The sequence below is a fragment of the Cydia pomonella genome, chromosome 7, assembly GCF_033807575.1.
Source record: "Cydia pomonella isolate Wapato2018A chromosome 7, ilCydPomo1, whole genome shotgun sequence".
Taxonomy (NCBI): Eukaryota; Metazoa; Arthropoda; class Insecta; order Lepidoptera; family Tortricidae; genus Cydia; species Cydia pomonella.
In genome coordinates, this window is record NC_084709.1 from 24,807,947 (window position 1) to 24,832,804 (window position 24,858).

A 24,858-nucleotide genomic window follows, 5' to 3' on the forward strand; every position below is an offset into this window, starting at 1 on the left:
TTGAATATCCAGAACAAATTAATGTATTTTATGAAACACAACTCGTCTCGCAACTAAAATGACATTTAAAACCATTATGACAACTATCACACGTTTTTGCGTTTAGATATTTCCACCTTTTTATTGTTATAAATATATTTTTAATAATTTACATTACTTTTTTACTCAAATTATTTAATAATCAAACATAAATTCGTGAAATACGGACAATTTCAAAAAAGCGCCGCCATATTTATCGAACGACTTTGCTGTTAACCAGTGCTCTACCACCGGTTAAGGGCAGCGTAACTTTTTAACGGACACATAGCGTGGTGCAACCCAAATATGCAGTTAGCATTCGCTAGCGCCATTTTTACACATGATCAGTACATCAAATGGGCATGGTGCAACTGGCCCTAAGTCTGTCCTAAATGTATGGGAGATCAAGGAAATTCCCATTTTGACCTTGAAATATTGCGTTTATGTGTATAATTGTAAATACAATTTATTTTTCAATAAAATGGAATCGTATGGTACCATTTTTTTAATCAATTTTTGAAAGACAAATAAACTTTTTTGTTAGACTTTAGAGCCTTGTATTTTTTTATAATCTCTATATAATTTTTTGAATTCCACTTTTTTTATAATCGATGGCTCATTTTCTATCCATTTAACAATATTTTGTATTTTGTTATAATATTCAACATGTGTCAAGTTTTCGCGGTAATAGCCCAACGCTTATGAACGACAAAATCATATGCTCGAACGCTCGAACAGCTTGACAGTGACGTTCTCCTCTCAGCTGACATTGACATTGACAGTTCACTTTCCCACTTCGAAGTGCCGTATTTATTTTAACTTGTGTACAAAACATTTTCATTTATCTACTACAAAACTGGGAATCAAGCTAAGGAATTTATTGCTATTATGTGATAATGTATAAATGATAACTTTGTGTGGTTTATAATTATTCAATCTTATTTAACAGTTGAGAAATTGTGAATAAACAATGTCGGAATGTAGGATTTGCTTGGAAACCAGGAAGAATGTACGGTGTATATTTAATGGCACAGATGGGGACCTCAATACAACGTTCGCTGACATGATAACATACGTCGCTAGTATTAAGGTAACCACAAACAGTTTGATAATAATGTATGTATCAAAACTGGTGTAAACTTTGCCGGTATCATAATGCTTTGCGAAATTCAGCTCATAGCTACAGAAATGTCTCATTCCCAATCAAAAGCTACAGTCACAGTCAGTAATGTTAACCTAGAGATGCATTCAGATATCTTTCTTATTGGAAAAAGAGGGTTAGAACTTTAACTCTCTGAACGCTACGCCTATCGTGTGCCCATCGTCAACCTTGTGGGAACGCAAAAAGGTTTATATTGGGCCGTAACGGCCGCATTCGTTGACATCTTATAGCAGTCAAAGGGTTAATAATGTTACTGAGTAAAACATTACAACTAATCTTCAATATATTAAAGAATTATTGTTAATCATGAAAATAATATGTGCTGATATCAATATTAGTCAGTAGGCAAGAAATTTCAATTTGTGTTTTCTTGTCTACTTATTCACACATATTCTTTTGACTATTGTGAACTAGAATCTTTTTGTAGAGCTTAGTTCAAACATAGAGGAATATATAAGCTTAAGAGTGCTTCCTCCATACATACATCAGATTCAGTACTTAATAAATAATAAGTTTTGTAGGAGTTATGGTAAAATGTATTTTTAAAAAGTTTTGAACACACTTAAACTAAATAAATATTAACCTTACAATTTATTACCAATAAGTTTTGGCAAAGCTCGTTAAAAACTTGTTATAAGTGAGGTTTTATATATGTATGCAGTGAGTACTCTAAGCTTACGCACTTCCCTTTGGTTCAAAAAATAAATGTATATTGTTTTGCTACAGATTACAAGAGAAGACGGGATCACGGACCAGATATGCCTTGCTTGTCGGAAAAAGCTCAAAGAGTTATATGATTTTAAAGTTCTTATACTAAGGTAGGCGGAATGTGTGTAGAACTTAGGATATAATCTTTTACAATAATAATAAAAAAATAATTAATCATATAGGCTGAGCATAGGTTTAAAGGAAACAAATAAATAGATTTTTAATGAATTTTAATGACTCTTGATAAAATTCAAAAAATGATAGGGTTATTTCTTGTTATAAATTATTTCACACTATGGACGAAATAAAGCCCAAAATATTTATTAGTAAAACGTAGAACAGGTATTTTTTGACACAATTTCTATTTAATAAATCGGATAGAACTTAATGAAGTAGGTAGACTTGACCATGACCTCACAGTTCAGTTTTCATATAAGTTCCATAGTGGCTAATTGTTATAACAGTTTGAAGAAAGAAACTGCTTTGACTAGTAGGAAAGTATCCTATTGAGATTGACCCATTTTAATATAATTACCATAACCGGGCCATTTTCGTCTTTTAGGGATAAGTTCGCCTTTGTACATAGGTAACATTTTTTTTTGTTTTGTTTTGTCTGTTTAATGTGCAATAAAGTGACATACGATACATACATACGTTAAACAGTAACTTGAGGTCAGTACCCCTAGTGTAAATAAATTCGATTTTGAAACGTGACGTACGCGTTTGCGTCTAGTCTCATTTTGTATGGGTTTTTGAACAGCGCGCCAAGCGGGACGTTTTGGAAAGTAAAAATCTCATACAAAATGACACTTAACGCAAACGCGTACGTCACGTTTCGCTGTCGAAATTAGTTACACTAGGGGTACTGGTCTTAATTTTTCTAGGTCCAACACTCAACTGCATCAAAAGAACAATTCGAATTTCAAAAGGATCCATTTTAATGACATAACAGATGTCAAGCTTGAAATTGCCGTGGCCCCAACTGATGAGAAATATTTACTCAAAGAATATGAGGATATTAAGATGAACCTGCAGAGTGCAGAAGATTCTGTTTGCTACAATGATACCACAATTAAAAAGGTGGAGCCAAGTTCCATAGAAGTGGAGATAGACAATCAGCCAATGTCAGTCATGGACTTCCTTGACACCATCAAAGATGACCTGGAAAATGACTATGACCAGGTGAGCAGTTTGACAAACTATACTAATATCCATGTGGGGAAGACTGGCATGTAAAATTTCTGCTTGAGAATAGGTACCATCATAGGCATATGTACAGACATATTTAATTATTTATATAAGAACTCAATCCTTGGAGACCCATTACATCTCTAAGGATATTTTAATAATCTTTTTGTTTAGTACATTAGTATAGAGGCCGGGAAACGTAGGGTTGCAGGCCAAGTAGATATAGACTTCGCTACGCTCAGCCGGATAGAGATACGCTGCCGGCAACCCCGTTTCTCGCCGAGATTTGTATAGTGCTTTTCTCAAACTTGCAATTAAAACAAAAAAATTGTAGTCAATTTGTTTTGTGGCGAACTACTCGACTCGCCTCTCTACCAGCGGAGCCTTACGCGCGTAAGTCCGCTCGCCTGCGCGATGCGCCACCGCCGTTGCATAGCAACGAATATGCACAACAGATCATCGTACCGTACCTTTATTTGTTGATGGTTGAATGCCAAGACGTTGTGTCACAATTTGACGTTAAAAAACAAAAGAAGGTTGCTTTACAGTCCTAGGTGTGTAAGGCAGTATGAAATATCTTTGCATATCATCTTCACTCATCGCACCTGATATGTAGTAGGTATTTCCGGACCTAATTTGACGTAAGTCATGTCATCATTTCATAGCAAGTTTGAGAAAAATTATATTTTATTAGACTTTTACATCTCTACAGAATTTTAGTATACAAATACTGTTTGTATTTTTTATCATTTTTTTGTGTAATTCGACAATTAGAGACTACTTATATACAAACATCTCTAATAAAGTATCTAATATTTAATTGATTCCATATTTGTCATTGTATTTTGCTATTTATTGTAAAAAATGACATGGAAAAGTGCCCCTGTGGTCTATTTGCTGAATAAATGTTTGTTTGTTAAAACGCTTATTATTTTCGTACTCGACATCTAGCGTCAGGTAGCAGATTGATAAGTACTGCTACTTGACAATAGATGTCGCCACAAACGAAAAATCTCATGCTCAATAATTTTCGGCTAATATAACCGGATTATCCGCAACTCTACTTTCTTTATTTATTTATACAAGTAATTCCAACAACTATGAAAGATACATTTAACTTTTTAATAGTAATACAGAGACACTTACAGAAAGTTGATAAATTCACTACTTGACGCTAGATGTCGACTACGAGAATAATAAGCGTTTTGGTAAGAAAACGGATGTATGGAGTAGGTACTCTGTGCTTACTTATTTCTCTATGCTAAAAACAAGCCAAGTCCACCGGTGGCCGAGGCGGGAATCGAACCCGCGACTTCAGCTTACGCGGCTAACGTCCTGACCACTAGACCACCCGGCCACGGCGATGCCTGTCGAGTGAGTGATCTGTCGATACCCCCCGTCAGGGGGGTATGAGGGGCCGCTACCGCTCAATGGCTGCGGCGGCTGTCGCGGGTCGCTTCCCCACCGACTGGTGGGGTGGTCTAATGGCCGTCTTTTTGGGGACGGTGTGGGTAGCTGGTGTAGGCCAGCTCTTCGCTACCGATCGTTTATCCAACCCCACGGCCCCTAACCTGGTGATACCGTTTGAGCGGGGCCAGGTTATGGAGCCGCGGAGAAGGCGACCGGCAGCTTAGCTGGCGTGTGTTGCGTGCTGGATCCGAGTGTAGCGATGCCTGTCCCAAATTCTCTGGTGTATGCTATCTTTGAAGGGCTAGGCGCCTTTGACCAACTATAAAAAATAAAAATAAAAAATAAAATTCTTTCATTTCAGACAGAGTCCATATACATCTTATGATTAAAACTACAAATTAAATAAAATTAAAAATCACAATTACAAATTAGACCACAAATAATTACTATTATTATACACAATGTATTTATATTACACTATTTATCTAAGGGCGAGCAGTGCGTGCTTGCGCCGCTTCGAAAAAGAAAACAAATTGAAAAATATTTAATAAAGTACAAGTACAAGAACTGCGCAATGTATTTTAAATTAATACTTGGGCATTGTTACCTACATGATCACGGCTGACGCTGGGGCGTATTTACCCTGGAGCCGAGGGGGCCATGACCGGGGCAGCAGGCTGCGAAGGGCGGCGCAGGCCCCACATTCCCAGAAGACTTACTTGTGTTTATATGGGGCGGCCCCGGCCCACTGGACCAGGGCGCCAGATATTAAAATATGCCCCTGGCCTGACAGCTGTTATTGTTCCAGGATTTCGATGCGGCCCAAGGTGACCCGGACACGGACTCTGATGAGTATTTGCCACACAGCATTATGCAGAAGAAATATGGGAAAAAACACAAGATAAAGAAAAAGACTAAATGTAAGTATTGGCAATGAATGTATAAGTAAGAATATGCAAACCTTCTAGGGCAGTATTTTTGGTCCCAGACTTTAATTGATGACCTATCTACGGTTGATGCTAATTTGGTTGTTAATTTTTTTATTTTTTTTATACTACGTCGGTGGCAAACAAGCATACGGCCCGCCTGATAGTAAGCAGTCTCCGTAGCCTATGTACGCCTGCAACTTTACATGCGCCTTGCCGACCCTAACCCCCCCCTCGTTGAGCTCTGGCAACCTTGCCGGCAAGAACACAACTCTATGAGTAGGGTCTAGTGTTATTTGGCTGCGGTTTTCTGTAAGGTGGAGGTACTTCCCCAGTTGGGCCCTGCTCTAGATCTGGAATGACATCCGCTGCGCTGTGCCCTACCACAAAGATGACATTCACGATGCCCATACCTCTCTTTAATGCCAATACCTCTCTTAAAATGGCCTCTAAAGTGATGTAAAGTGAACTCTAAATGGCTCAACATTTAAAGTCCGTGTCTGTACCAGGCTGTATCGTAATGAAATAATATCGACTACTGTATACTCTGCGGATATGACTTTGTCAGCATGGAGGGATGATGATAATGATTGTTTAAAACTGTCTTTCCGTGATTCCCAAACTATTGCCATATTTACTTTCATCGGTTTAGCGGTTTAAGCGTGAAGAGGATATAGACAGACAGACAAACGAGTTTCTTTGGCAAAGTTGGCCTTTAGGTGGACCCGGGTACGTCCTTAAACTACGTCCAAAAGAGAGGTATGGGAATTGTGAATTTCATCTCGCTTTGTGTGGTAGGGCACAGCCAGTGGATGTCATTCCAAATCTAGAGCAGAGCCCAACTGGGGAAGTACCTCCACCTTACAGAAAACAGCAGCCAAATAACACTAGAGTAAGGTTGCCAGAGCTCAACGAGGGGGGGCGGGGTTACGGTCGGCAACGCGCATGTAACTCCTCTGGAGTTGCAGGCGTACATAGGCTACGGAGACTGCTTCCCATCAGGCGGGCCGTATGCTTGTTTGCCACCGACGTAGTATAAAAAAAAATAGGTAAAACATATGTAAAAATCGCTTCTAACAGAATGCGCAAGCATGGCGTCACGGGACAGGCTTAGCCTAGTGTGACCCACAAAATTTATGTAAATGTATCTAAATGAATTTTTAAAATAAAATTTTACTTTATTTATGATATTAGTAGGGAGAGGGAGGGATGTAGTATTATTTTTCTGTAGAGATTGTGCAAGGTTGCCAGAACTCCAAATGTCACTGTACTTCACTCTTCTGTGCTTGGCAGCTTTTTAATGGTAGGACCTATATCCTAGGCATAGAGAAATAAGTAATCATAGAGTGCTCACTCCATACATCAGGGGGCCTACCGCGAAAACCGAAATTCGCAAATTGCGGGGATCTTTCTCTTTTACTCTTATTAAGACGTAATTAGAGTGAGAGAGAAAAATGCCCGCAATTGACGAACTTCGATTTTCCCGGTAGGGGCCCAGTTCTCTTACTAAAACGCTTATTGTTCTCCTAGGCGACATCTAGCGTTGAGTAGCGGATTTAGTAGTACTGCGACTTGGCAAAAGATGTCGCGACGAACGAAAAATGTAATACACAACAATTTTCAGCTAATATTATAACCAGATTAACCCAAACTCTATTTTCAATTAATTCTGCTTGTAATAATATTAGCTGTTAATTGTTCACCAACACACTTTTCGTCAGTCGCGACACCTGTGACATCTAGTGTCAAGTAGCGGTACTGATAAATCTGCTACTTGACGCTAGATGTCGACTAAGAAAATAATTAGCGTTTTGGTAAGAAAACTGATGATGGAGTGAGCACTCTATGTATATTATATACTATTACTTACTCTTACTTATTTATCTATGATCGTCGGCCCTTTCTTCAGGGCTCTGGTTTTTAAATTAACAAAAATAACCGGCCAAGAGCATGTCGGGCCACGCTCAGTGTAGGGTTCCGTAGTTACTCTTCCGTCACAATAAGCTAAACTGGAGCTTAAAGTATAGTAAATTACGGTACCTTTCACCCGAGTTAAACAAATAGGCAAATTTGCATAATCAGTACCTAATTAAAGTAAGTCTTTTTACTATGAAGGGAAAACTTTTTGCGATAACTCAAAAACAGCTAAACTGATCATGTCCGCTATAGTTTTCATTTAATGTCTTTCTTAAGCTCTACTTCCACGATTTTTTTCATATTTTTTCGACCTATGGTTCAAAAGTTAGAGGGGGGGGGGACACATATTTTTTCTTTCGGAGCGATTATCTCCGAATATATTCACTTTATCAAAAAATGTTTCTTGGAAACCCCTATTAGTTTTGAAAGACCTTTCCAACGATACCCCACACTCTAGGGTTGATGTAAAAAAAAAAATCACCCCCACTTAACGTGTAGGGGAGGTACCCTAAAAAAAATTAAATTTTTAGATTTTATTGTACGACTTTGTCGGCTTTATTGATTTATATATCCATGCCAAATTTCAGCTTTCTAGCACTAACGACCACGGACCAAAGCCTCGGACATACAGACAGACGGACATGGCGAAACTATAAGGGTTCCTAGTTGACTACGGAACCCTAAAAAATAGGTCCGGACCCATTTATATTTATTCTGTATTATTTTATCGCAGTGTCAAAACCCACCAAAAACGGAAACACCAAAACAGAAGCCACACCCAACAGGGTCCGTATAAAACCGACGTGGATCGAGGACCTCCGCGTGATGGCCACGTACGAGCCGAAGCGACCGAGGGAGAAAAAAAAATACAAGCAAAAAACCAAGGAGGGGATGTGCCCCCACTGCGGCAAGTTCTCCAAGAACCTGACCAGTCATCTTGTGTTTCATAGGGAGCCGCTGTATAAGTGCGGCTTTGAGGTATGATCGTTTGTATTGGCTTTTTTTTACACTTTTTCATCGCATCACGACAAAAAATGCAGTTCAGTCCTTTCTTTCATGAAGAAAATTTTCGAGAACCTTTCTGAAATGAATAAGTTTTATGCGTATAATCACCGATGTTCGTAACTTGTATAGCTTTTTTTCAACGCTTTGAAAGCCACTGCGGCCCACGGAGCCCATGTGGTGTTTAATTATCTATATTTTTGACATGTTTTTAATAGTACATTGTGATACAAGTATACTAAGTTGGTCATTACACATGAGGCGAAATTGTGCGCGTCAAAAGCCGATGTGTGTAATGACCATAGCACACGCGTTTCATACGACGTTTTTCAACACACTTGCGAGGAAAAAATAAACTTTCATATTAATCAAATTTTAATTGTTAAATCGGTTAGTATGCAGTCTTGCATCTGTCCTACTGCCTGCCGCCCCTCGCCCCCCAGCCGGCGGCGGTTGAAAAATGAAAAATGCTTTTACAGTACATATGGGGCTACTTTATAGCACTAGTGCGAGAAGTAGCATATTATGTTACTGTGTCGAACATTTAAAGGGCCATATGTACTGTAAAACGTTGTACGATACATGTGCGAATAGGTAATTCGCAACTCGTGTCGATTTAAAACACTCCCTTCGGTCGTGTTTTAATTTATCGCCACTCGTTTCGAATTTCCTATTTTTCGCACTTGTATCGTAATGTACTATTTTGTTGTGATGCGGAGGGATGAAAGTCATGTGACGAGAAAGGTATTACGAATGAATGTGGAGGGATGGAACGGCAGAGGAAAACCTAGGAAACGGTGGATGGATTGTGTGAGAGATGACATGAAACGAACGCGAGTGAACGATGAGATGACGGGTGACAGGAAGATATGGAAGGAAAAGACATGCTGCGCCGACCCCAAATGAATGGGATAAGGGCAAGCGGATGATGATTCACTACTGCTTGTATTTTTCCTTATTAACAAATTAAGTGTTGAGTGTTCCTCATATTAGCCCTAGAAATAGGAAGTAAATCAGAAGAGCCAGCTTCAACAGGTTTTTAATGATTCTATCACTCGAAATTATATTTGATATTGTGTGAGGTGATTTTTTTCGGCTTAATACTTACTCTGTTAAACGATAGGCATTGTTTCTTGTAACCCTTTACCGCATATGTAACCGTATATGGCAGTTATAATATTCAACTCTATTCACAGCTATTAAAGTTCAAATTTAAACCAAATATTTATGACATGCTTTAAGAGGGAAGTGAACCACGTACTCATCCATAAAAGAGAAAATGTTTTTGCACTTCTAAATATCTACCATTCTCCATGAGATTTTAGTATGGTATTGAAACTAGGTTTATAGGTTTTCCTTTTTTTTTCAAAATTTGTAATACTAAAAAAAATCAAGCGAAACCTATAAACCTACAATATATTATACTTAAGCGATCGATATCAAAATCATTTGTTAAGATTGAGTTAATGGAAACCGTTTTCTCCCCAAGAAGAATTTCATAGAAAATGTACCGTAATACCGTTAGGATCGCAAAGTTATTCTTCCCTCCTAAGGAACCAGCGTCGTTAGCTACCGAGTCCGTCATGAGCGACGAGGAACAAGCCCGTTTAAAAAGCAAGCTTACCGTCATATTCGGTTTAAATTCGTGTAGTTATTCATTCGTGACCACAAGGGTGGCTCTATTTTGACCAGCGTACCATTATCGTCAGGGCTGCGGCAGGACGTTCCACCACCGCAGCCCCATGCTGCGCCACGAGCGCACTCACACCGCCGCGCGCGACCACCACTGCGACCAGTGCGTCGCGGCCTTCCACTCGCAGCAGGCGCTCAAACAGTCAGTAACCTTTTTGACCCAGTTTAGAGAAGATCTTTGTTTCAGCATGGGCAAACGTTTGACTACACAAGACATTTCAATATCGTGTAGAGAGTTAACTAGCAATTTGCCAAATTGGCAAAATTAAATAGTTGATGAATATGGTGGTTTCATAATTTGCCTAATAAATTTCTAAAGGTACGTCCACACCGCAGAACAGCTCGCTTCTGTGTGGCAATACTGTAACTAGGTAAGTTACTGAATGTGGCACAATTTTGCTCCACAACAGTTAACTGTGTTGCGTTGCGATTAGCGTTGAAGAATCCCGGAAAAATACGGGAAAATACAGATACAATCGTGTCGCTTAAGTTCAAACTCGGCGAATTGTGCGATTTTTGTTATAAAGAAAAGGTAAGTAAGTAAATATTCTTTATTGCACCAACAATTATACATTTTACATACATGTAAAACTACAAATGAATTTTAAAAGAATAGAAAGAAATAAGGAATAGGAAGGTAATGGAGTTAATATGTATTTCTTAAGAGGGTCGAATGGATTTATCCAAGTTTGAAGTTAAACGGCACAATAAATAAATAAATATTATAGGACATGGTTACACAAATTGACTAAGTCCCACAGTAAGCTCAATAAGGCTTGTGTTGAGGGTACTTAGACAACGATATATATAATATATAAATATTTATAAATACTTAAATACATAGAAAACACCCATGACTCAGGAACAAATATCCATGCTCATCACACGAATAAATGCCCTTACCAGGATTTGAACCCGGGACCATCGGCTTCATAGGCAGGGTCACTACCCACTAGGCCAGACCGGTCGTCAATAGGCTAGTTTTTTTTTTATTAATGATATAATTCGATCAGGTTCGTATTTAGAATCAAATGTGTATATGGGACCCATTGCCTTAAAGCAATACAAAAGTCACAAATGATAGGCAAAGTGTGACAATCGCAGTTTGCGGGCGAAACGCTCCTAACAAAAAGGTAAAACATCGTGACGTCACTATGTAATGTCACTATTGCTTAGAAGCCGTTTCGACGTATGGAAGACAAGGAAATTGCGATTTTGTTGGTCAATTGCGTTTATGTAGTTGCTATACAATATATTTTTTTTTATAAAATGTAAGGAATCGAATGATGCCATTATATTTTCCTTTTTTTTTTACTTATATTAATATTTGTCAAATCTAACTTTAATTTCATCAATAAAGGATGAATTTAAAGGATTTTCTTTTTGGATGTTCTGAACTTATATATTAAAACTTTGAGGTCTGGTATTTTTTTTACATATTATTTATTCCCATATATTTTTTAAGTTTCCAATTTATGGTGAGAAATTTCTCGTTTTGTATCTATTTAACTAGCTTTAGTTATAAAATTCAACAAGTGTGAACAACTCTATTAAGGGATAGCTTACATAAAATATGACTTCTTAAGTTCCTACATATGCCTTTTGGTCTTGTACTGCCCCGTCAGGGCCTACGCTAGCTGACGCGGGTGCACGGAGCGGACGAGCGGGTTAACGAAAAATAGTATGAGCAACGCTAACTGAAGCGGACGCGTGCGGCGGATTTCACGTACAAATAGCACCCGCGTGCGTGCGCACGCGGCGGGCGTCCGCGTCAGCTGGCGTAGGCCCTCAATCTTTTAGTCATCTATATTATCCTAATTAGATGGAAACTTAACTAGAAGCTTGTTTATTTACAGACATAAAAAATGTCACGACCAGGCAAGAAGATACGTTTGTGAAACCTGCAACAAGTCTTATAAGAGGGTGAGTCCATGATCAATAGGGGAGAGTTGGGAACGGCGGGTAAATAAAAACAGTGAGATATATAGTACTTCTAATTGCACAAAAATTTAACATAAACATAAAGAGTCCGGCATAAAGAGGCACTTCATGTGCGTATGTGACTGTGAGATTCGGAAGCTACGCACATGTGGTCACAATTAATCAAGCAAAATATTTTCAACATTTGTTGTAATTTTTATCATACACCATGATAGATGTAAGTAAGATTTTTTTTTTAGTCGAAGACTCCAAATTCTATTATTCTTTTTATATGGTATTTGCTTTCAAACTCCAGGTGGTTTTAATTACCTCCTGAGACCCAGAACCAATAATTTGTTTTTTGAATTTGGAACCCTTAGTTACATGATAAAAGTTCAAAATAGATTTTGGAATATGTACAAAAAATTGTACTCAGGGTCTTAGGCGGTTAAGATGCTCATTTTGATTGATATTAATTACTTGGGGTAATTAGGAAAAAGGAAATTGAGAACGTTCCCAATTACCCCTTGTATTCCTAATGATTCCTACTATATAATGATTGAAATTCCGATATTTTATAACTTTGCGAATTGTCATGAATGCCTTGAGGTAAACAAAAAGAAGTTTCCATTCGGTTTCGTACATACAGGTGCTTAAAATTAGTCGTAGTATTATAATTTACGAGTAAAAAATGCCAACAAACACTGTCATACTGTTGACACAATTGTTGACTTCTATCAGTCCTCGATTTACTTTACTGTAATCGGAATTCGGAACCTATTATGAGAGAGCGAATTCCTCCCAATAAAAATTCTTAGGCACACGATTCAGGCATAAACTTCTCAAGATTTCGAATCCATGAAGTTACTAGAGAAGGTGCTCAAGACTACTCTTATTTTTTGGCAAATCGTAGTATGATCTAATTAAAAAAGCGCTACAATTTTCAAAATAAAATCCCGTGTGTTCAGCAATCTTGAGCACTCTCTCTAGTAACTTCATGGATTCGGAACCTGATTAACACTTTCGATGCCGCCCCGTTTCCAGCTCAAAATGAACATACATACGTGTTCTTGGCAGTGAATGTGTTAACTTCCGCTCAATATTTGCACAAAAGCTATTAACAAAATTGATTGTAAATGTAATTTTTGATCGAACTCATCGATTACTTTTAATTTTGTTGAAAACAAATAACAATAACCATGGTATCCGCGCGCGGTGTCCCACGGCCGTCCGCTCAGTGAGCTGTGTTCAAAGAAGGACCTTAAATCACTGCATATTAAAGGGATATTCGTCTTTGTACTACTTATTCTGTAACTTAAAGAGTTAAACATAAATACAATAATTATTTTATTGCCATGGATAGATAGATAGATAAAATCTTTATTTATGGAGTGTTATTGTATACCAGGGGCACCAGCTATCGCGGCACGTCCGCACCCACAACTCTGCCAACAAGAACATCCAGTGCGAGCTGTGCAACATGTCCTTCTTCTCGCAATTCGGGCTGAGACACCACATGAGGGTGCACACCGGGGAGAGACCCTACAACTGCGAGGTACAGTAGAGCACCTAGACACCTCATGAGGCGGTACATTGCGATATGACTTCCTGCTATACAGCCCGGTCTACAAGAACATCCAGTGCGAGCTGTGCAACATGTCCTTCTTCTCGCAATTCGGGCTGAGACACCACATGAGGGTGCACACCGGGGAGAGACCCTACAACTGCGAGGTACAGTAGAGCACCTAGACACCTCATGAGGCGGTACATTGCGATATGACTTCCTGCTATACAGCCCGGTCTACAAGAACATCCAGTGCGAGCTGTGCAACATGTCCTTCTTCTCGCAATTCGGGCTGAGACACCACATGAGGGTGCACACCGGGGAGAGACCCTACAACTGCGAGGTACAGTAGAGCACCTAGACACCTCATGAGGCGGTACATTGCGATATGACTTCCTGCTATACAGCCCGGTCTACAAGAACATCCAGTGCGAGCTGTGCAACATGACCCTCTCACGGTTCGGGCTGAGACACCACATGAGGGTGCACACCGGGGAGATACCCTACAACTGCGAGGTACAGTAGAGCACCTAGACACCTCATGAGGCGGTACATTGCGATATGACTTCCTGCTATACAGCCCGGTCTACAAGAACATCCAGTGCGAGCTGTGCAACATGTCCTTCTTCTCGCAATTCGGGCTGAGACACCACATGAGGGTGCACACCGGGGAGAGACCCTACAACTGCGAGGTACAGTAGAGCACCTAGACACCTCATGAGGCGGTACATTGCGATATGACTTCCTGCTATACAGCCCGGTCTACAAGAACATCCAGTGCGAGCTGTGCAACATGTTCTTCTCACGGATCGGGCTGAGACACCACATGAGGGTGCACACCGGGGAGATACCCTACAACTGCGAGGTACAGTAGAGCACCTAGACACCTCATGAGGCGGTACATTGCGATATGACTTCCTGCTATACAGCCCGGTCTACAAGAACATCCAGTGCGAGCTGTGCAACATGTCCTTCTTCTCGCAATTCGGGCTGAGACACCACATGAGGGTGCACACCGGGGAGAGACCCTACAACTGCGAGGTACAGTAGAGCACCTAGACACCTCATGAGGCGGTACATTGCGATATGACTTCCTGCTATACAGCCCGGTCTACAAGAACATCCAGTGCGAGCTGTGCAACATGACCCTCTCACGGTTCGGGCTGAGACACCACATGAGGGTGCACACCGGGGAGATACCCTACAACTGCGAGGTACAGTAGAGCACCTAGACACCTCATGAGGCGGTACATTGCGATATGACTTCCTGCTATACAGCCCGGTCTACAAGAACATCCAGTGCGAGCTGTGCAACATGTCCTTCTTCTCGCAATTCGGGCTGAGACACCACATGAGGGTGCACACCGGGGAGAGACCCTACAACTGCGAGGTACAGTAGAGCACCTAGACACCTCATGAGGCGGTACATTGCGATATGACTTCCTGCTATACAGCCCGGTCTACAAGAACATCCAGTGCGAGCTGTGCAACATGTTCTTCTCACGGATCGGGCTGAGACACCACATGAGGGTGCACACCGGGGAGATACCCTACAACTGCGAGGTACAGTAGAGCACCTAGACACCTCATGAGGCGGTACATTGCGATATGACTTCCTGCTATACAGCCCGGTCTACAAGAACATCCAGTGCGAGCTGTGCAACATGACCCTCTCACGGTTCGGGCTGAGACACCACATGAGGGTGCACACCGGGGAGAGACCCTACAACTGCGAGGTACAGTAGAGCACCTAGGACACCTCATGAGGCGGTACATTGCGATATGACTTCCTGCTATACAGCCCGGTCTACAAGAACATCCAGTGCGAGCTGTGCAACATGTTCTTCTCACGGATCGGGCTGAGACACCACATGAGGGTGCACACCGGGGAGAGACCCTACAACTGCGAGGTACAGTAGAGCACCTCGACACCTCATGAGGCGGTACATTGCGATATGACTTCCTGCTATACAGCCCGGTCTACAAGAACATCCAGTGCGAGCTGTGCAACATGACCCTCTCACGGTTCGGGCTGAGACACCACATGAGGGTGCACACCGGGGAGAGACCCTACAACTGCGAGGTACAGTAGAGCACCTCGACACCTCATGAGGCGGTACATTGCGATATGACTTCCTGCTATACAGCCCGGTCTACAAGAACATCCAGTGCGAGCTGTGCAACATGTTCTTCTCACGGTTCGGGCTGAGACACCACATGAGGGTGCACACCGGGGAGAGACCCTACAACTGCGAGGTACAGTAGAGCACCTCGACACCTCATGAGGCGGTACATTGCGATATGACTTCCTGCTATACAGCCCGGTCTACAAGAACATCCAGTGCGAGCTGTGCAACATTGCCCTCTCACGGTTCGGGCTGAGACACCACATGAGGATGCACACCGGGGAGAGACCCTACAACTGCGAGGTACAGTAGAGCACCTCGACACCTCATGAGGCGGTACATTGCGATATGACTTCCTGCTATACAGCCCGGTCTACAAGAACATCCAGTGCGAGCTGTGCAACATGTTCTTCTCACGGTTCGGGCTGAGATACCACATGAGGGTGCACATCATCGGCGAGAGATGCTATAACTGTGATCCACATGATCCTATGTCTCCTATATCAACTTGGCCAACAAGGTTCCCACCTTAACTTCAGCGTTAGAGCCCACTTCGCCCAAGTGAAATATAAACTCAACAAATTTACCACGAAAAGGTAAATAGTCCAAAATACCCTAACTGAGCCATCCGTTGCCAACTTCACCTAATCATTTTCTTTTTATGAAAAGAATGCTACAAACTATTCTAAAGTGTGTATTTCTGAACGTTCAAGCCCATGGCACAAGTTATAGCTAGTGGAATTATATTTGAAGACTAAGTTATGTACGAAAAGCGAATTTATGAGGGTACGTATTTTTGCCAACACTTATTTTCAATGAACTGCATTTGGACGACCTGCACACATTTAGTTCGTTTTAAATCTTTTTCTTAAGGATTTCTCACTTTGTATCTAATTCTTTAAATACTAGGTACGTCGGTAGCAAACAATCATGCCCCCCCCCCCCCCCCCCCCCTGATTGTAAGCAGTCTCCGTAGCCTATGGCGGCCTGCAATTCCAGAGGAGTTACATGGTTGCCGACCCTAACACTCCGCACCCTCGTTGAGCTCTGGCAAACTTACTCACCAGCAGGAAAACAACACTATGAGTAGGGTCTAGTGTTGTTTCGCTGCGGTTTTCTGAAGGTGGAGGTACTTCCCCAGTTAGACACACTTTTTGACACTTGGAGAGACTAATTAAAACAAGTAATATTACTTTGCTAATCCGCGAGAAAATAACGTGTTAGTAATCAGTGCTGATTCTATTAATTACTTGGAGAGACTTTACACCACCAAATTTTATTAGTATTAGTACTCTGACATTGGGGACCTTTTACATCTCCAGATTTAATGTGTTTTTAACCATAGAGACTATACATCTCTATTGTATTGTATTAATTATTTATTTTAAGATTATTATAATGTAATGTTTACCCAGGTATTGGCTGTTGTATTTATAAATGTTGTTATGTATTTTTCATGTCACTATATGATGTTACTATAAATGTTGTATTGACTTGTAAAAGAGCCCTTGAGGCCTACTTGCAGAATAAATTTTTGAATTTTGAATTTAGACTCTGCTCTAAATCTGGAATGACCTCCACGGTGCTGAGCCCTACCACACAAAGCGAGATCACATTCACAGTGCCCATACCTCTCTTTTGGACGTAGCTTAGGGACATACCCAGGTCTGAATATCTAAATAAATATCTAAATCGTTCCTTATAGGGGCTCACTTTGGTAAATTTATCAGTGAAACGTTTGTTTTGCAGCTCTGCTCGCAGCCGTACAGCTACAAGCACGACTTCAACCGGCACTGCCTGAAGAAGCACGGCGTGTTCCTCAAGCGGCGCTCGGTCAACGTCATGAACGCGGAGGTGAGAATTACCTACTATACACACCCTACATTGGGTCTACTTTGCTCCGCTGGGTTGTCATAATCAATTAATCAATCAATACATTACAATTCTGCATAAAATGTGGTATATAAGTTATTTACATGAAACACAGGGATCACACATTTTACTAGCAACTGGCATGCAACAATACATTGTATAAATCTCGTCTTATTTTTATTTAAATTTGAGTTATTTTTGCGTAACCTACTTGGTTATTTGTGATATAGTTTTCATGTATAAAAAATGTCAGACGTGTTTTATTTCTAGGACCTTTATTTTAAGTATATTTATAGTTTGTATTATTATTAAAAATGTATAATTTATTGCTCCATAAATAACTATATTTAAATCCCTATTTTAAAATTGATAATGTTTATGCGCACAGTATCAAGTATAAATAACCAAGTAGTAATAATAGAACGTGCATATGTCATTGTTATGCTATCGTTACATGTCTTAACAAACACAAATCGTCAGCAAAAAGTGTACAATCATAATCATTTATATTTGGCAAGTCTTTAATATATAAAATAAAAAGCAGAGGCCCTTGCGGAACACCGACCTTAGGTATTGAAAGTTCAAAATTCAAAAATTTATTCTGCAAGTAGGCCTCAAGGGCTCTTTTACAAGTCAATACAACATTTATAGTAACATCATATAGTGACATGAAAAATACATAACAACATTTATAAATACAACAGCCAATACCTGGATAAACATTACATTATAATAATCTTAAAATAAATAATTACTACAATACAATAGAGATGTATAGTCTCTATGGTTAAAAACAAATTAAATCTGGAGATGTAAAAGGTCCCCAATGTCAGAGTACTAATACTAATAAAATTTGGAGGTGTAAAGTCTCTCCAAGTGTCAAAATAAAATTTATACTAGAAAATAGAAATAGAATTTATACTTAGTAGAGGACTTGCACGACATTACTGTATTTGCAGAATCAATTTCGGTTATTTCTACAAATGGCGTTCTAGCATGCAAGTAGTCCTGGCGCCATTTATTCGCTACTCATCTTACACCATAAGTAAATAAATAAATAACCTAGTCCCAAACTAAGCAAAGCTTGTACTATGGGTACTAGGCGACGATATACATACGTATACAAGGTGCCCGTGAGCATTGCGAGACATTTTAACTAAGCATTCCTGGTAATATTTAGAAACTAAAATGTCATATAAAATTTTCTGGATTAGGCCTAGTTTCAGAGATAATTAAATGTTTTTCGAAATCATTCTTTCGCCATAAGTCGGTACAAAACACATTTTTGACTGCGGTATTGCCACTTTGAGGTCTAGTCTGGACATACCTATTGATTGACATCGAAAAATTTAAAAAATGTATTCGAGAGGCTACCCCAACAAAAAAAATATTAGTTCATTTTAGGTTATGTGTTTGTCAATAAAAATTACGTTTTATGTCCAGGAGTGTTAAAAAATTTTTTTTTGAAGAAATTCACAAAAAGTTATATAACATTTTTTGCTTCTGCTCCCATCAGGAATGCACCGTTAAAATCTCTTGCAATGCTCACGGGCACCTTGTATAGATAAAATCCATACGTATACATATACATAGAAAACATGCAAAAGAGAAAGCAGATCTTTTATGTTCTCTTTTTGCGTCAAATTCGACACTAGACGACGTGGGCAGCACACCACCCACCATCCCACGTTGTGAGCATTCCATGCCCAAGGTCCGCTTCACTCAAAGCGTAGTAAGGCGTGCACTTTTTGCTCTCGATGTCAATAAGTCCAGTGGGCCCGACGGTATACCCGCTATTGTGCTAAAAACATGCGCTCCAGAGCTAGCTCCGGTTTTAACGCGCCTTTTCTCGCTTTCATACTGCTCAGGTAAATGCCCGTCATCCTGGAAGACTGCTTGGGTCCATCCAATCCCTAAAAAGGGTGACCGCACAAACCCTTCCAACTACCGGCCGATTGCGATTACCTCCCTTCTCTCCAAGGTGATGGAGCGCGTGGTTAACAACCAGCTCCTAGCGTACCTTGAGGACCACCAGCTCATAAGTGACCGGCAATACGGCTTCCGCCATGGTCGTGGCGCTGGTGATCTTCTGGTATATCTCACTCATCGTTGGGCCACCGCCATTGAGAGTAAGGGAGAAGCTCTGGCGGTTAGCCTAGATATCGCAAAGGCTTTCGATAGGGTTTGGCACAAGGCGCTTCTTTCCAAGCTTCCCTCGTACGGGCTTCCTGAAGGGCTATGCACATGGGTCGCCAGCTTTCTATCTGGGCGTAGCATTGCAGTTGTCATCGACGGACAATGCTCAGATCTCCGGCCCATTAACGCCGGCGTACCCCAAGGATCTGTACTGTCACCTACACTGTTCATCCTTCATATCAATGATATGCTATTGACTAGCAATATCCATTGCTATGCGGATGACAGCACGGGTGATAGCTTCTATACAGGTCGTGCAAATGCATCTCGTGAGCAGGTGTTGGAATGCAGAATGCAACTTGTGTCCGAAATCGAGGCCTCTCTTGAGCAGGTATCCGAGTGGGGTAAACGTAATCTCGTCCAGTTTAACCCCAGTAAGACACAAGTTTGCGCGATTTCCGCTAAGAAAACCCCATTTGTCTTAGCGCCTAAGTTCCAGAACATTCCCCTTGCCATTTCTAAGAGTATCGGGATACTCGGTGTCGACATTACGAACGAAGTCCAGTTTCGGGGCCATTTGGAACTCAAAGCCAAACTGGCCTCTAAGAAGCTCGGGGTGCTCAATAGAGCGAAACAGTACTTCACACCAGGTCACCGGCTTTCGTTATACAAAGCGCAGGTTCGACCACATATGGAGTACTGTTCTCACCTCTGGTCTGGAGCACCGAAATACCAACTTCTTCCACTTGACTCCATCCAACGTCGGGCAGTTCGTATTGTTGGTGACCCCGATCTCACAGTCGGTTTGGAACCCCTCAGTCTTCGGAGAGACGTTGGCTCTCTATGCCTGTTCTACCGTCTGTACAATGGGGAATGTTCTGAAGAACTTTTTGAATTGGTGCCACCGTCACGTTTTTATCACCGCACATCCCGCCAAAGAAACAAAGTTCATCCTCACTTTCTCGACACGTGGCAAACCAAGAACAAGCGGGCATCTCGCTCGTTTTTTCCCAGAACGTGCAAGTTGTGGAATGAGCTACCTTCTGAGGTGTTTCCCTTGCGCTATGACATGGGGTTCTTCAAGAAGCAGGTTTTTAGGGTTCTCAAAGGTTGGCAACGCATAAGTGGCTCCTCCGATGTTGCTTATGTCCATGGGCGGCGATGACTGCTTCCCATCAGGCGGCTCGTCTGCTCGTTTGCAGCCTATTACATAAAAAAAAAAAAAAAAACATCCACGACTCAGAAACAAATATCTGTGTACTTCTCATATTTGACCAATAGCGTACGTAATTTGGCTTCAACAATTTTTTCATATGACAACTAAATCAGAACCTCATTCAAATGTTACAACATGATGGTAGTAATGCTCTACTTTAAACGGGCATATCTGAACATCCGCAACAAGGCGAGGCCAGATAAAGTCGTGTCAGATTCAAATTCAAATTCAAAAAAATTTTCTGCAAGTAGGCCTCAAGGGCTCTTTTACAACTCGATACAACATTTATATTAACATCATATAGTGACATGAAAAATACATAACAACATTTATAAATACAACAGCCAATACCTGGGTAAACATTACATTATAATAATCTTAAAATAAATAATTACTACAATACAAAAAAGATGTATATTCTCTATGGTTAAAAATACATTAAATCTGGAGATGTAAAAGGTCCCCAATGTCAGAGTTCTAATACTAATAAGATTTGGAGGTGTAAAGTCTCTCCAAGTGTCAAAATAAAATTTATACTTTTTTTGATGACCGGTTTGGCCTAGTGGGTAGTGAGTAGTGACCCTGCCTACGAAGCTGATGGTCCCGGGTTCAAATCCCGGTAAGGGCATTTATTCGTGTGATGAGCATGGATATTTGTTCCTGAGTCATGGGTGTTTTCTATGTATTTAAGTATTTATAAATATATATATCGTTGTCTAAGTACCCTCAATACAAGCCTTATTGAGCTTACCGTGGGACTTAGTCAATTTGTGTAATAATGTCGTACAATATTTACTTATTTATTTATACTAAATAAATAAATCGCGTCTGGACTGTTAACACATTCACTGCCGGACAAAAAACGGCGCACTACCCCAGAAACCGGTGGTCTATAGCTGCGTACAAAACAACCCGCCCGGCGGGTTGTCCGGCATCTGAACAAAGTTCACGAGCGCCCACCAGGTGGGTTCCCGGCAGTGAATGTGTTAAGCTAGCAGTCTCATAAACGAATGCTACAGAATACATACCTGTTTCCTTTGTTTCGTAGTTTTTAATTTGACGGTAATTTCGAATTTGTTTTTTTTTTTTTATAATTATTATTGACGTTTTATAATTATATGTTTGCATGCCAAATCATTGACGATCATAATGTAAATTCATATAGATTAACATAAGAATAATTTATACTGTAATTTGTCGTTATGAAAATAAATAAATCTAAAATCTAAATCTACGAGTACATAACTAGTATGTAGCAAGTGACGAGACGTGGCGTGTCCGCGGCAGGTGCTGGCGCGGGAGCGCGCGCTGATGCGCGAGCTGGCGGCGGCGGCGGCGGGCGGGGCGCCGCGCCCGCCGGCCGTGTTCGTCGGGAAACAGGTGGGCTACTCACCTTCCGAGCGTTCTTGTGCCGTTTTTTGTCTAGGATTTTTTTTTTCGTCTTCGAGTCACTTTCGGCCACAGCGACTGTAGCGGTAGAAACCGCCGAGTCTCTGGGGCGCTCTCAGGTGACTGATGTAGCCAATTCATTTATAAATTATTAGACGATTTATCCTAATTAGAAGACATTGGACTATTCAAAAAAGGAAAAGGGTAATGCAAAATAAACGAATCTACAGATGAATATATCGATACCTTAGTGCACAGTGCACACTCTACTAAGGTACGGTGAAAACTTTGTTGTAATGCACGAAACAAAAGTCTTAAGTTGTGAATCTTCGAGTGTGAGCTAGGGTATTGATATGTTAATTTCTTTTCCATGGATGTACCTAGATAAATCAAAATAAACTGTATTTTACTTGGTTTTTTTAACAATTTAAAAAAATAATGTATGACAAAGTTGTTGACAAGAAGCTCTCATAGATAGAGGTTAAAAATTGTTAAGATATATAACATATTTTTTTGAGCGAGACTTGCATTTTGTACGCGTAACGTTTTTGATCGGATGCCTGTTTCCAGGGTGCCCTGGCCTACGAGCTGGCCATCCGGGCTTTGCGCAAAAACCCGCTGCTCCTCGCGCCGCACTCTTGATGCCAAATCATCATAGTACAACCACAAATAAAAGTGATGTGAAATTGTGAACATTTGAATCCCTTGAGGGCACATAATATACGTAAACTCCACCAGGGGTCGACAAACCACGGTATGCATGGTATGGTTTTAAGTTTTTTAGTTTCCCAAAGTAACCTTTCGACTTCATTGGAGTTGCAAGCCGCAGCAGTCGACGGTAACCGCTTGCCACGAGGAGTCGTATGTACGAAATGCAATCTCGAATCAAGATTAGCGATTCGAGATCTTGTGCGAGACTGGATGTTTCATGATCTCAACCGTTAGACTTTCGAGATTAATCTCGACAAGATCGAGATTTGATAAATTAATTAAAATTAGTTACCTTGATCAACAATTTGGGTACTTGGTAAAACAGCACATTAAATGAACCTTTAAAAAGCCTTATAGATAATTGTGGGCACCCTAACTTTACCCGATTCCTCCGTACATAGCGCGCAAAGCGCTTTTGTCCGTTAAAGTACAGTAGAACTGTCTGAATAATCTAACCTAAAAAATATTAATCAATATACAAGAATTCACACGCGTTAATCTTTCAATCTCGAACGAGATTGCAAAAATCGAGATCTCCTGCAAACTAAATTTAATCTCGAAAATTCGCTCGAGATTTCGAGAGATCTAGATTGCATTCCTTAGTGATATGGTTGTCTGCCACCAATGTGTTATACTTAATTATAAATATATAGAGTATAAACAAGTTCTCAACGTGGTTTCTACTCTGGTTGGATTATAAACATTATTATCCATGATCTAATAATCATGATACCTAAGAGTTTCGCGGAACACAACATAAATACTTACGGAATGTTGTTGCTTAATTTTTAATTTTATTGTTAAATATCCATAAAACTTTTTTATGTGTAAATAAATCCGTTGATTCTTATCGTTTTTTTTTTCTTTTCCTTCCCGCCGCTTTTTCTGCGTTACTGAGAAAAACTAGTAAAGTGTGCAATCATTCTAAACTTAAACTCGCTTTAAACTCCCGCCGTAAGTATAACAGCGTCATCTGGTGAGATAAAACCTATCTATAATTCGGTTTTTTAACATTAGACAAAGACTACACGATCTTGATCTGCCTCTTTAGCGAAAAACACTTGAATAATAAATCGCAGCGAAAATGTAACAATTATATAGCATATACATATGTTAATTTACATTATTTTGGTTTCATAAGTAATAGTTGCCATTTTTTATAGCGTTTTCCGATAAAAAGACAGGTTCAAGTCGTGTAGTGTTTTCTAATGGTAAAAAAAAAACAATCCATTGCTGACGTCTGATAATCGTTAGGTGGACCTGGGTGCGTAGACAAGAAGCCAATCGTTAACGCTCCGTAGCGAACGAAACGCAACTAAGCTATCTCTGTCGCACTAATATGCAAGAGTGATAGTGAAGTGAAAGATAGCTACAATATGGAGCGTGAACGATTGGCATCTTGTCCACGCACCCTGAGATTTTGGATTTTTTTAAATTATTTCCACTCAGAATCACGAACTCTTTCGATTCTAATTTCCAAAATAATATAAACATTCCTAATTCTAACACAAAACTTGGTCAGCAATGCCCACACAGAAAATCTCAACTAGAATGGTACATCCGTTTTAGATAATATTATAATAACGCCAATGACGGATTAATCCGTCACAGACCACAGAGCAACATAGACCTACGGGCATTTACATAAAGTTCAATTTCAGTTTTGACGCATCTGAGTGACAGCTTTTGTGTTTGACATGGCGTGGAAAAGGTTCTTCAATCGGTCCCTCAATACTGAGGATCGTGACATGTCCTGTTGATGAAGACCTGGTTATTCCATAGGGTTGTATTTCTCACCAAGCGCATGGCCTCGTGCAGTTTTAATTGCATAGGTGCAGTGATTTGAGCACACCATCTAGTAGGGGGAGGGCCCTGAGGTCTCGTGCCTTCAACTTTGCGCG

The 24,858-nt window shown here is 40.4% G+C and overlaps 1 protein-coding gene and 1 non-coding gene across 2 annotated transcripts; one reads left to right on the plus strand and one right to left on the minus strand.

Moving 5' to 3' along the window:
- The first annotated feature begins 526 nt into the window (after positions 1-526).
- On the plus strand, positions 527-23,807 carry LOC133520220 (zinc finger and SCAN domain-containing protein 12-like). The gene is made up of 11 exons (XM_061854601.1): positions 527-1,108; positions 1,907-1,998; positions 2,773-3,070; positions 5,295-5,406; positions 8,063-8,307; positions 10,041-10,165; positions 11,880-11,946; positions 13,352-13,498; positions 17,383-17,487; positions 22,145-22,237; positions 22,817-23,807. The coding sequence occupies exons 1-11, from the start codon at positions 989-991 to the stop codon at positions 22,886-22,888; spliced, it is 1,476 nt and encodes a 491-aa protein (XP_061710585.1). The 5' UTR covers positions 527-988; the 3' UTR covers positions 22,889-23,807.
- Positions 4,362-4,433, minus strand: Trnat-cgu (transfer RNA threonine (anticodon CGU)). The gene has a single exon. It is a non-coding gene; the product is annotated as a tRNA-Thr (tRNA).
- Positions 23,808-24,858: the final 1,051 nt, after the last annotated feature.